We start from the raw sequence: 12,882 nt of genomic DNA on the forward strand, positions 1-12,882 counted from the left end.
CCCTGGAAATCCTCAAGCATCTACCCCCATAACCAGAGCCTGCCTACTTTACTACTTTGTGCTCTCACCTACACCTCTGACTTTACGGGGGGCTGTCCCCCACCACCTCTTTCAGAGAAGGAGTTAACTTAGAGCGTCAGTTAATAATAATTCCTGGGCGTGACAGGAGTGTTTCAACCTACAAACTCCTCTGAAGGTTCTCTAGCCTGCCTGACAGGCTTGTCCGGCCACATGTGATTGCTCACAGCCTCCCAACCGTGAGAGGCACGAGATGCTTTAAACCTTCTAAAAATAGGTTCTTTAGAGAAGTTAGAAAATTATTAGTATAAGTATAGTGGGCTGATTAGAAATTGTATTGGTGAAGGGTTTTTCATTTGTTGAGCCAATGTTTACTGCTAAGTCTCCACACCCCCTGCCCTTATACACATTAATGAATATATAGAAGAAATAAGTATTAACCTTTGATATAAATCACGTTAGACCTTAGGCCAAGTAAATTCTTTTCTTAACTAAAACCCACTACACCCTCACCCTATAGGAATGTAACTTTATTTGAGTGACGTCTGTTTTAAGAATAATCACCCCTGGAGAAGTAAGTGTTGACTGACCGCTGTCACAAGGAGAGGGTCATAAATTGTCAGCAGGGCCCTCTGGCCAGAAGATGATGTAGCACCCCTAAGACCTCTGTATACATTCGTATGAAGCACCTGACTTTGATAAAAGTCAGGACTGCTGTCCCCGCGTGACTTTTGTATAACATCTGTGTATAAAAACAGACTCTGGAAAATAAAGAATTGGGATCAGTTCCTCGAAATACTGGTCTCCCCATGTCTCTCTCTCTCTCACTCTGGCTGAGTCTCCATCTGCAGCGCGGAACCCACCAAGCTTACTAATTTTGCCTGGGCTTCTAAGATCCGACCAGGGAGGCCTCAGTGTCTCCTCTCCTTCGGGAGAACGGAAGGATGCCTGCGGCCTACGTAAGTGGTGCAAGCTTCTTGTCTTGAAGTTTTATTGGTCTCCCGCGTAAACCAAGCTACTCAGCCTCTTTTCTCCACTGAATTTTCCTACTGAGCTATCCTCATTCTATTACTCTTTATATCTCTAATTAATATCTAATTGAAGCTATTGTATCCTGATCCTCGCCGACACCATCTCCCCTTCGAATACCCTGGATCAGCCAGGGCTGGAACCCAGCAGAGAGGAGCTGAAAAGAAAAGAAGTGCTAATCACTTTGAAATACTTGCAACCGAGATTCTGTAAGTGATATACTCAATGATAATGAGGTCTTTTTTTTAAAAAAATTATTTATTTATTTGGTTGCACTAAATACCAAGGATTGAACCTAGGCCCCCAGCATTGGGAGCATGGAGTCTTAGCCACCAGACCACCAGGGAAGTTCTAATGAGGTCTTAATATAACGCAGGTCACTCAAGTGAAAGAAAAAAATAAGACTCCTAGAGGTAAGGATAATCAAAGAACTGAGAGGTCAAGATTTTGGAAGGATCACATCAAGAGACTGAAAATCTCAAAGAATGATTATATGAATAGTGGACAAAGAAAAGATAGTAAACCTTCATTTAAATCATCAATGTAAATGGTGGTTCAAATCATCAGTGAGCAGATGTATATGACTAGATGCATAAGATGTATATGAGTAGACATGAGAGGGAGTAGAAAACACTGTGAGTCTGATGACAGGTACATTTTTTAAAGATAGAAGTTACAATCATCCATAAATATCAATAATAAGCAAGGAAGACATCAACTCCACTTGTTGGTCCCAAGGTAAACAGGATGTGATAGATAATAATTCCACTTTTTGTGAGGGCTACAGAAAAAACAGTAATCTTGGGGGAATGCCAGATTTCTATGAGAGGAAAAAAGATGAGATAAACCATCACAGAAGAGTTTGAAGATAAAGGAAATCTTGGTGATTGTGAACTGGGAGTTCCAAAGAGCACGGTGAAAGGAATTGGGAGATCATAGATAAACGGGAGTTTAGAACAGATCAGAGATAAACCAGAGTTAAACAGAGAGAAGGAAATAAGTGACAGTGATCTGGAAGGCTTGGATTTTTTGTAGCAATTAAGATAAAAGGAATGCAAAGTATAAAATTAGTCCTGATGGCAAGCTTGGTAAAAGGTGGTATGTGCATGCTAGTTGGTTCAACCTGTTTGACTCCTCATGACCCCATGGACCACAACCCGCCAAGCTCCTTACTCAGTCCATGGGATTTTCCAGGCACGAATACTGGAGTGGGTTGCCATTTCCTCCTCCAAGGGATTGATCTTCCCAACCTAGGGATCAAACCTGTGTTTCCTGTGGCTCCTGCATTGGCAGGGGCATTCTTTATCACTGAGCCACCTGGGAATCCTAGTAAAAGGTGGATAATCAGTTAAATTTTAGTTGTTTAGCTGTGATTGATTTAGCATTTGCAGAATTGAGTATTGGGAAGGAAAGCAAGATCAGGGAACTGGTGGGTTTATCAAGAATTTGAAGTGCTCATTAGGGCTCTTCCCTTAAATTCTGCAACTGACGATTTAAAAGTGTACAGAACGTCAGAATGAACTGCACTGTCCTAGGTACTGTAATTCCTAATTATCTAATTTGAATTTTAAGACTATTAAAACTAAGCAATAAAAAATAAAATCATAAAACAAAATAATAAAAACAATAGCTGCCAGGCACTGTACTAAATATGTTACATGCATTTAACTGTTTAATCAATTAATGAAGTTGATGTTATTGCCTTTATATATATACAATGCTCCTAAAACTTAAATCTTTTCTACTCCAGAATGTACCTGTTTAGGACAAATAATATGCTTTTATACAAATTAGCCTATTTTTCTGGTATATGAACAGTGGGACTCTAAATGAACAGTGGTTTCTTGTATTTTAATTTAGGACAGATTTTTTTTCCTCTAAAAAGCAGCTTATTCAATTCATGTGGCTAATATTCACTCCTGTTAAAATTTTATTGTTCTGCTTCAATTATGGTAATTCATTATGTCTGTTTCATTCACTCCTAGGAAGAGAATTTTGCTGTCTTCAGTTTAATTTGGCATGTCAATTGTCTGGGGAAGGTAGGAAATTCTTTTTGAACATTTCTAATGATCTACATTAGGGATTCTGAAGTAATCCAAAATATGGGAACAGTTGATAAATATACATTTGAAGTGATCTACCACATTACAGCTGTTCAAAGCCTACACGGCTACAATTTTCATTAATAAACACTGACATCACCAAGTAGATAAAAGCTTTTACTTAGGAAACAATCAAGTAGCAAAGTTTAGAAGTACTACGCCAGAATTCTTTAAAGCCTTGCTGAATATAAAAACTGGTCCCAGATAGGAACAGAGTTGCATACGCTAAATAGGACAGGGCAAATAGACATCAAAGGATCATAAATACAAAAACAGAAAGAAGGCTGAGATGAGGAACTGAGGAGGGCTCAACAATGAGTATCCCACATTTTCTATAATGACTAATCAAAATTAAGAACATAAGTAGTAATGGAGCTCAAAATAGAAAAACTTACACCAAAGTAAAATAATTCACAAGAAACTCAGCTTTATATTAAAAAAAATTCACAATGTAAACTTTTGGGATACAGCCAAATGACAGACATTAGTGACAATTTACAAACTGTATGGTTATCATCACTGTAAAGGGGTGAGGAAATGATGGGGGGTTTGTGTAGCTTGAAGAAAATCTGAAGAGAGGAGAAGAAAAGGGAAGTGAGGAAGAGATGGGCTACAGTGAAGAATCAAAGGCACTTACGATGGCAATAGAGTGAATCCAATAAAGATAGGTACCCAAGAGGTTTCAGATTAGGTTTCATATTTTGGAAGGCCATGAGATAACAAGGTGTTAGGTGGGAGAAATGAAAACTAATTAATCAGTCAATTCCATAAACATTTACTGAGCACCAACTTCACGGCAAGCCCCATCTGAGAAGCTGAGGGAGAGGTCTTGGAGAAGTCTATAATCACTTGGCTTTCCTAACACTTAAAAAATATTAATGATTTTTCTACTAAGTTCCACATGTTACAGTAGAATCTGACACAAAATTGTAGTTGTAAACACAAATATCTTAAACAGATGAGCAACTTAAGTGAATCTGTAAGTTTTCTATTTATAGAGGACATTTGATGGGATATTAAATCAGAGTAATTACTTTCAAATTAGTAAAACTGCATTTAATAACAACTCTCCAGAATGCGAAAAGTACTATACATCATAGTTATAAGGAATTAGAATCAAAGTTAATCTTCCTATCAAAGCTTAGAAAAGAATATTTCTGACAATAGTGAAACAGGAGACCTGGTAATCACTGTTGCTATTTACAATGATAGAACAAAACAGTATCGTACATATATATTCATAGGTATATAGCATATGCTCAATAAACTACAAAATTTCATTAATCTACTTTGTTTTTAATATAAAAATCCTCTGGTGCTAAAAATAAAACTTCTAGACATGAGTCAGTAAATGAAAAATAAAAATGTATAATAGGATTAACTAACATCTAAATAGGTCTCACATTCGTTCTCACTCCTATTACATTTCATCTTGTAAAGTAAATTTCAGTGAGTTACAACAAAAGATTTTGACATACAAAATATCTAACTCATCAGTGAGGAAAACAACACAGAATGAAAAATGCTATGTTGGTACTCCAGAGCTGGAGAAATAGAAGCTAAAACTCTGACCTAAAGTCTATATTTACAGATACAAAATACAAAGGTAATGAAAAAGACAAAATAAGTAACAGAAAGAGGGCTGAAAGAAATAAAAATAAATCATTTGTCAGTATACATAAGTGATATGAACCAAATGGGAGGAAGATAAAATTTTAAATGGCTTTGTAGGATCAACTACAAATAGAGTTTTCATTAAAATCCTGACTATTTTAGCTCAATGCAATAGTAACTTTATGGCCCAACTCCTGGGTAACCATAATGTAATTGTGTGGTTTCAACAGCTTTATATGTAAACTATTTGGTTGTTTTTGTGTGTCCTTTAAGGGTGAATTATGTATCAATGGTTGTGTCTGTGCATATACACATATAGTAGTGTGTATTTGAAGTTTTTAACATAACTTTCTCATTGACAATGGAAATATCACTTAATATTAATCCACAATGAATAACAATGCCAAGCTTTAGCCCCTGTGTCCCTTTTTGGTATACGTAATTGCAGTTAAAATTAAGTTAGTTAAATTCTTGGGGCAGAAGTCAATCTAAGGGTTAAATGAATCACTGTCTCTTAAGTTTTAAGTAACTTCACCACCTACTTATCAACTATTAACGACTCTCCCTACCCAAGTAATTTCATCTCTCTCAAAAATGTAAGAAAAACAAGTACAATATTTTTACTTAAGAAATTTGAGATTTTAAAATAAAAATTATTGAAAGACAATTCTAAAACCAAAACCAAGAAGCTTTGACAGTTGCTTTATACTCACTGTGCTGCTTCTAATTATTTTTTTAAAAGATGGTTTTCAATTAAAGGAATTTTTTTTAAAAGGCCCTAAGGTATGTGTCTACATTTTAATTTAAATATGATTGATGTCAAAGGACAACAGCATTCTCATCTTGTTTTTAAATTAGACTTTTGTTATGCTTTCATTTTTACTAGAGTTGAATGAATATCTATTAAAAACACGTTTTAAAATAAAAATATTCCCCAAATCTTCCTTTAATACCAAATAATAGGTATTTCATCAAATTATTAACTTTATATTTTCCTTATATTTTTAATACTCCTCAAAAAGTTGTTTTACATCATCTTTTTAAAATTTGGAGACTTTTAGTGTTTGCTCAGCTCTTTGAACTGTCAACTGAATATATGATAAAATTTTATTATCATCATGTAATTATGCAAGTTTACTGCTCTCAAATTAACCCTAGGTAATATATTTACAGAAATGGAAGGATTCATTAAATCCCTTGAATAAGCCATACTATAATAACTTTAAGATATTAGCATGTACAATAACAGCCAACTGTATTCAATTTAATCTATTCTCAAAACACTAGAAAATAAAAATACTTCAAATTTTCTTGCTTATTCACTGCAACAATCTCCCTGAGGTTATTTAATGACATATAAAAAGTAAACAAACAGATATTTTCTTTTGTCAGACATCATACTTTATAGCATTTAACAGTCTGAAAATAAGGAGACAAGCATTATTAACGCACATTTATGTATGAATGGCTTTATATTTTTAGAGAAGTCATTCAACAGAATCTGAGACTGTTTTGTTTGGCATTACATAAGAGCAAAGGGAAAATATTTTTGTTTCCCCTTCTGTGCTAAAGACCTGCATAGAGGGACTGAAAACACACATTTCTGCGCACCCAGGGTTTCAGTGCGTAAGATAATGTTTTAATAAGAAGAAATCTATACTAATACATTTCTGCAAAGCAACACAAACCAAAATATACTGAAAATAATTTCAACAAGTGGTATGTTACCTGGGTGGAGCTGGTGGCTACCGAGATGCAGTCAATAAAGCTGTGTCTTCGAGTGAAAAATGCAACTATCTGCTGCCAGCGTGAAGGTTCTGGCTCAGCTTGCAGTTCATCTGATGAGCCCTTTTTTGCCCAGTGTTTTTGCTTTGGGCCTACTGAGCCATGGCTAGAGCTAGTATTGCCTCCTCGACTGGCGCGAGAGTATAGAAGTGTGTTGTTCCCGAAAATGTAATTCATCTCTGCAGCCCTGCAGGTGGTTGCCAAGCAGTCTTACTTCTCTACCAGCTGCTGAGTGGTGAATGATCGGTAAAAACTGCAGCTAGAATTACAGCAGCATCACTTGTAGATCAGGGAAAATAAAAACCTTGAGAAAGGATGCTCATTTTCTCTGTAATTTCTTCCCATGAAAGAGCTTGCATCTTTCCTCTGTACCTGTTGTTAGCTGTATGATGGCTGAGTTTATATTTGCAGGCAAAAAAGACGGCATAAGGTGGATTTCTTTCTCATGATTATTTTTTCACCAGCGTCTGCAGGAACCAAAAGCTGTTCTTTTGTTAGCTGATAACTAGACGGACTGAAATCCAGGAAGTGAGCTCGATTAGCAGGTAAAGAAGGATGTTTTAAACACTGGACTGCCAAGACCCTTTGGGGCTGCCTGATTTAATGCACTGGGTGGAGAAACCCTGGATTACCAAGTTCAATCACAGTCTGAAGTAAAATCCAATGGCATCTTCACTGCTTAAATAAATTATAAATATGAACTGAATTTAAAAATACAAGAAGATTCTCTCTGCCAATACTTCTAATTGTTTAAAACAATTTTACTAAAGGAGTCTTTTTCATTCAGATATAAATTTCTACATCGGGAAGGCACTTACATTAAATAGCACTAAGGTTTTAAAAGGTACCATCTACATTAAACTCTGAGGATCTAATGACACAGAGAAATCCATTTGGAATGTAACCTGATCATTTTATGTAATATATTGGTCTTAAGTGCTTTGATTAATTGAGTTTGATGACAGAAACAGAATAATTAGCAAAATAAGTATTTGGCTTCTGGTATTTTTGTGATAAAAAAGTGTTGTTATCAGCATCATCCCTCTCATATATGTTTATAAACATTATCAAGTTATGAATTTGTAAAAATACATAAAGAAAGGTTAAATTTTTTATTTTATAGCCAATAAAACATTTTTTCTAATACTACATAAATAATACTCTGGTTCACAAAATAACACTCTTTGTTAAATAGATACTTTCTAACATCTAATATCTAGGTCTGTATTTCTCCACACAGCAGTCCATCTCAGAATCACCTAGGATGCTTGTTTAAAAAAAAAAAAAAAAAAAAAAATGCAGACTGGTATCCTCTCCCTATCAGAATTTTTAGGGGTATGGGAGATCTGAGAATTTTCACTTTTAAATAGCCCCCTAAATAAGCACCCTCAAGTTTGAGAACCACAAACTCCTAAATCTGTCCGCTTAATACCATGCTACCTTAGTATATAACACAATATATTGCCATTATAAACAATATGTGAATAAAAATGCTACTTCAAAATTTACTAGTAGTTGAGTAATTCAGTTTTTTTTTTTTTGAGTAATTCAGTTTTAAAGTTGCTATAACTGTATCATAATTCCAAACCTCTGCCATGAATATTTTTTTTTCAGATGCAGATCTACAAAATATTGCTTACTTTTGCTTACCACCACCAACTACATGCAGCCTACTGAAATGTAGCATTGGCAAACCACAACCTCTAGGTCTACTACAAATCCTGATTTGGCAAGAAAAGATGCAAACACTGTCTCTATGATTCCACCTCTAAGATACAAACACATGCCCCAAAAGGGTTGAGAGTCATGTGGGACTGCTGGAAGTAATATGTTTTGTGACAGATTATAGCAAAGTTTGCTTTCTCCCAAGGACTCCACAAACAGTTGCTGGCAGTTTTATGGCCATACACAGATTGGTCTTATCTATTCGGGGGTAGGGGAATACAGCAAACACTAAGGGTAGACAAAGAACTAAGAATACTCTCTAAAGAAAAAAAAAACCTAAAAATAAAAAATCTTACCATGGACCAGGTACTGATCAGTGTGGTTTATACAAATGCTCTAGTAATTGGCTGTGTGCTCAGACAAGTGAGACTCTTTGTGACCACATGGACTATAACCTGCCAGGCTCCTCTTGTCCATGGAATTTTTCAGGCAAGAATACTGGAGTGGATTGCCATTTTCTTTCTCCAGGGGATCTTCCCAATCTCCAGGGATCAAACTTGTGTCTCTTGTGTCTCCTGCACTGGCAGGCAGATTCTTTACCACTAGCACCCCCGGGAAGCCCAATTAGTGTGGTTTATACAAATGCTCTAGTAATTGGTTTGGCCCCTAAATGTGTGTCTTGACCCATATATGATGGAAAACTAGGGTGGAAACCTAGATTTTATATAGATTCTGTTACCCTGGATTGGTAAAGATGAGGATATTGAAAACAAATGTTGAATGCAAATATCCTACCCAAGATGAAAACAGTATCAACAGACACAGTCATTCATATACAATAATTTCTTATGCTAGTTAGCTTTTAATTGTTCCCAATCAATTAAATCAGAATACTCCATCCCATACACGGGATGAGAAATACTTCTCAATATATAAATTTCCTATGCAAATCCAATGACATTAAAAAAAAAAAATCTTTGAGTTTTGAGACAGGTTTCTTCATGAAAATGTCCCATTACCTAGCTACAGAAATTTAGGATCATCTCATCAATTGCCCATAGTCAACACCCGCACACAAAACCGTGTATGTACCTAACTCACAACTGGTTTCATACAATCTGATTGGGAAGCAGAAGGCACCCAAGTCCTCACTGATCTCTGCTTTAAAATAACCCAAGCCATGTGGCAAAGCTGAAAGATACTCTATTCCATTAAAACAAATTTTTAATTATAGAACTTGAAAAGTCTATTTAAAACAGTATACTTTAAAAAATACCACACAATGTTTAAATCACCGAAGAGAACACTATTAAGATTTTAATATGATATATGAAGAATTAACATTTTATTTTTGCAGTCAAATTCTCTACTACTGAGCTATACTCCACACCTAATATTCTTCTTTTCTGTATAGCTTAATCTTTCTTTTTCAAAGAACAATATTATCTACAGAAGAACTCTAAACAAGAGGAGGAGGCTTCCCAGGTGGCGTAGTGGTAAAAAATCCACCTGCCAACGCAGGAAAGTTTGACCTCTGCGTTGGGAAAATCCCCTGGAGGAGGAAATGGCAACCCACTCCGGTATTCTTGCATGGAAAATTCCATGGACAGAGGAGCCTAGAGGGCTAGTCCATAGGGTTGCAAAGAGTTGGGAGACAACTGAGTGTGCGTGCGCCTGCACATGCGCACGCACACACACACAATAGCAAAAAGCATAATTAAACAAGTATATCCATTTAGTGGATTTTTACATACTTTATGATCATAAAAAATTTATGACTATGAGAAATGTTTATTTTATAACATTATACAGAAGTAAAGACAGTTCAAAAATTTATACAGGATAGGCCCTCAATTACTTGTATACATTTCCAAACTTGCAAATAAACCCAGAAGACTTTAAGATATAGTAACAAAGGCAATGATTAAATAATCTTGGTGAAAATTTTTGAAAGGTTGAAGGATGAGAGGAAAAACAATACTAACACTCTAAAATACTAGAAAAAAAAAATTTAGTAACCACAAAGTCAACAATACTATAAATGCAACATAACATTTTCCTTACCTTTTTATCTTTATAATATGGCTTACTAAATTTTAAAACATGCAGCTGTACTAAGTTAATAAAAGATTAAACTAAGAAATTTGATAACATAGAATTGTTATTTACCTGATCATTTACACACAAATTCCTTCTGTATGAGCGCCATCTAGTGGTCATATTGTATGCAAACTGCTCAACTTAGTACATCAGAGTCATCCAAGAAAGATAAAATTCAACAGTATTTTAAGATGCTCTGAGTTGTGAAAACAAAGTTGATTTCAAAAAGTACTCAGTATGTACTCGAAGTGGGAAAGATTCTATTCCTGTAGCCTTTAGTTCAAAAGGCACATGTTTGCTTACATCCATTCTTCTGCTACCCCTGTTTCTCACAGTATTAAAAAAACTACTAACTGCTGCTGGTGATTTCATTTGATAGTATTAGTACTACTGGATTAAATGCTTCCAGGCTAGAAGATATATTTATTTAAAATAATTATCTGTTCACACACCCTGTTCTGTCTTCAATTTCAAGTCCCTAAACTACATTTACTTTGCACATAAAAAATAATTTTCCTTGTCACTGAAGACAAAGTCAAAACATGAACTCTTTTATTTATCCAATGACCACTGTAACATCTTATACTAAGCCATCTCACCCTTGTCACTCCATCCAGATTTAAATCTATTTTGAAAAAGGCTGAGATTTTATTTGTTCAATTTACAGTTCTGGCCATTTTTCCTAATTCTTAGGTCATTTTCAGTTTAAAGAATCTTAAACATTGTTCTTATCATATATATCATATGACTATATTTCAGTTCAGTTCAGTTCAGTTCAGTTCAGTCCAGCTGCTCAGTCATGTCCGACTCTTTGCGACCCCATGAATCGCAGCACACCAGGCCTCCCTGTCCATCACCAACTCCGGAGTTCATGCAAACTCAAGTCCATCGAGTCGGTGATGCCATCCAGCCATCTCATCCTCTTTCGTCCCCTTCTCCTCCTGCCCCCAATCCCTCCCAGCATCAGAGTCTTTTCCAACGAGTCAACTCTTCGCATGACTATATTTAGAACTGTTTAAAATCTAACCTTAAAGATTCTCATATACCACAAAAATCTACCCACTATGTCCATATCCTTCAGGTTAGGATTTTTCAACATTATGTCGCCAACTTCTTTCTTGAAACTGTTTAGCACTGGCAAGAAACTTCCCTTTTAGAGTCCTAAATCACAACTACTTTTTAAAAATAATCACTTTTTTTTTGGCTGCACCAAATGGCATCTTAGTTTCCCAAGCAGGGATTTAAACCAGTGCCACCTGCAGCGCATGCATTCTAAACCACTGGACTGCCAGGGAAGTCCAAATCATACTTTTATGTTTTATGCTAATAACAGAATTAAGTAACTTTTAATCACTATCTTATTTCATTCATTACTGCAGTAAAGAGAATCCGCATTAGCACTACAACACCTTGACAGATTATTTCACAGCACGTTTCATGGTGGCAAAACCTTCACAGGGCCACTCATAAGCTCAGGATCAAGGTCTTTCTTACCTTGTCCTCATTTCCTAACAACCATCCTAAACATCAGCTATAGTTCATGAACTTTTCTGCATTTTTACAGTTTCCTCAGACAATCACCCTCCCAGTGTACTTATTTTCTCCAGTAACTGTCTTCTCTGAATTGGCATCTTGTACACGTCCTTCAGCACTTGTCCAAATGTCACCTTTCTTTTTCAGAATACTTCAAGAATTTAATTTCTCTCTTTTTCATGTTACATCATACCATGTTATAATATCTCTCCATAAAAAATACCAATCATTAAAGTTTAACAAACTTACCAGCACAGATGTTTAATAAATGCTAAATGTATGTTATTTAATAAATAAAACTAATATTCTAACAGTTGATTTTAAAAGCAATCTTATTTTTCTATTAACATTAGTAAGAATTGTGAACAACAAAAGCAGTGTCTAATTTACATTCTACTCAGCAAATCACTACTATTCAAAGGTAACTTTTCAAATTAAAAAAATAATAATTCATATACTGAGCTCTATGTATAGTACAGTGTTACTTGCTTCATTCCAACCACAATACTATACAAGTTGAGAAGCTCTTTATATTAGTTAAAAAAAAAAAGACTGCTAATCTGGTAATCTTATATATATTTTAAATAAAATATACTTCATTATTAAGCTTCCTAAAATATTTGCAGCTATTTGTAAAAATTTTTAAAAATTAAAACTTGCCTTATGTCAAAATAAGGCTGTTTTTTAAAAATTTGGTTTTCTAACACAAAGTAACCTTAACCATTTTGCTATTATACTACCCCAGTTCTATGCTCCCTCCTCAAATTTTAATCTATGCATGAGACAGAGAAGCAGAAAGAAATACCCCAAATGGTGCAGTTATAATAATTCTTAAATTACAAATGTATCAGAAAATAGTCTCTCAAAAATCCAGTCTATCAAAATTTCTGACCCAGTAATTTGACTTCTGAAAAACCATTCTAAGAAAACAACCTAAACATACTTTAGATGCCCCAAAGATGATTCACTGCAGCCTTCTTTATGAAACCTAGTAAAAATGGAAGTAACAAATAGTGAACACCAGAAATGTTCATCA

At 35.1% G+C, this 12,882-nt stretch overlaps 1 protein-coding gene across 9 annotated transcripts in view; it reads right to left on the minus strand.

The window, feature by feature from the left end:
- DLG1 (discs large MAGUK scaffold protein 1) overlaps positions 1–12,882 on the minus strand; it is a 262,255-nt gene that overhangs the window by 165,164 nt on the left and 84,209 nt on the right. Inside the window, exon 1 of one of the 9 annotated variants that reach the window (XM_044943043.2) lies at positions 6,492–7,571. The exons of the other annotated variants lie outside the window; for them this stretch is intronic. Coding sequence (XP_044798978.2) covers positions 6,492–6,725 — 234 coding nt within the window. The 5' untranslated portion in view covers positions 6,726–7,571. Of the gene's footprint in view, positions 1–6,491; positions 7,572–12,882 lie in introns of those variants that run through there. 9 annotated transcript variants of the gene reach the window in all.

This window comes from Bubalus bubalis, chromosome 1, assembly GCF_019923935.1.
Source record: "Bubalus bubalis isolate 160015118507 breed Murrah chromosome 1, NDDB_SH_1, whole genome shotgun sequence".
In the NCBI taxonomy this organism is placed as follows: Eukaryota; Metazoa; Chordata; class Mammalia; order Artiodactyla; family Bovidae; genus Bubalus; species Bubalus bubalis.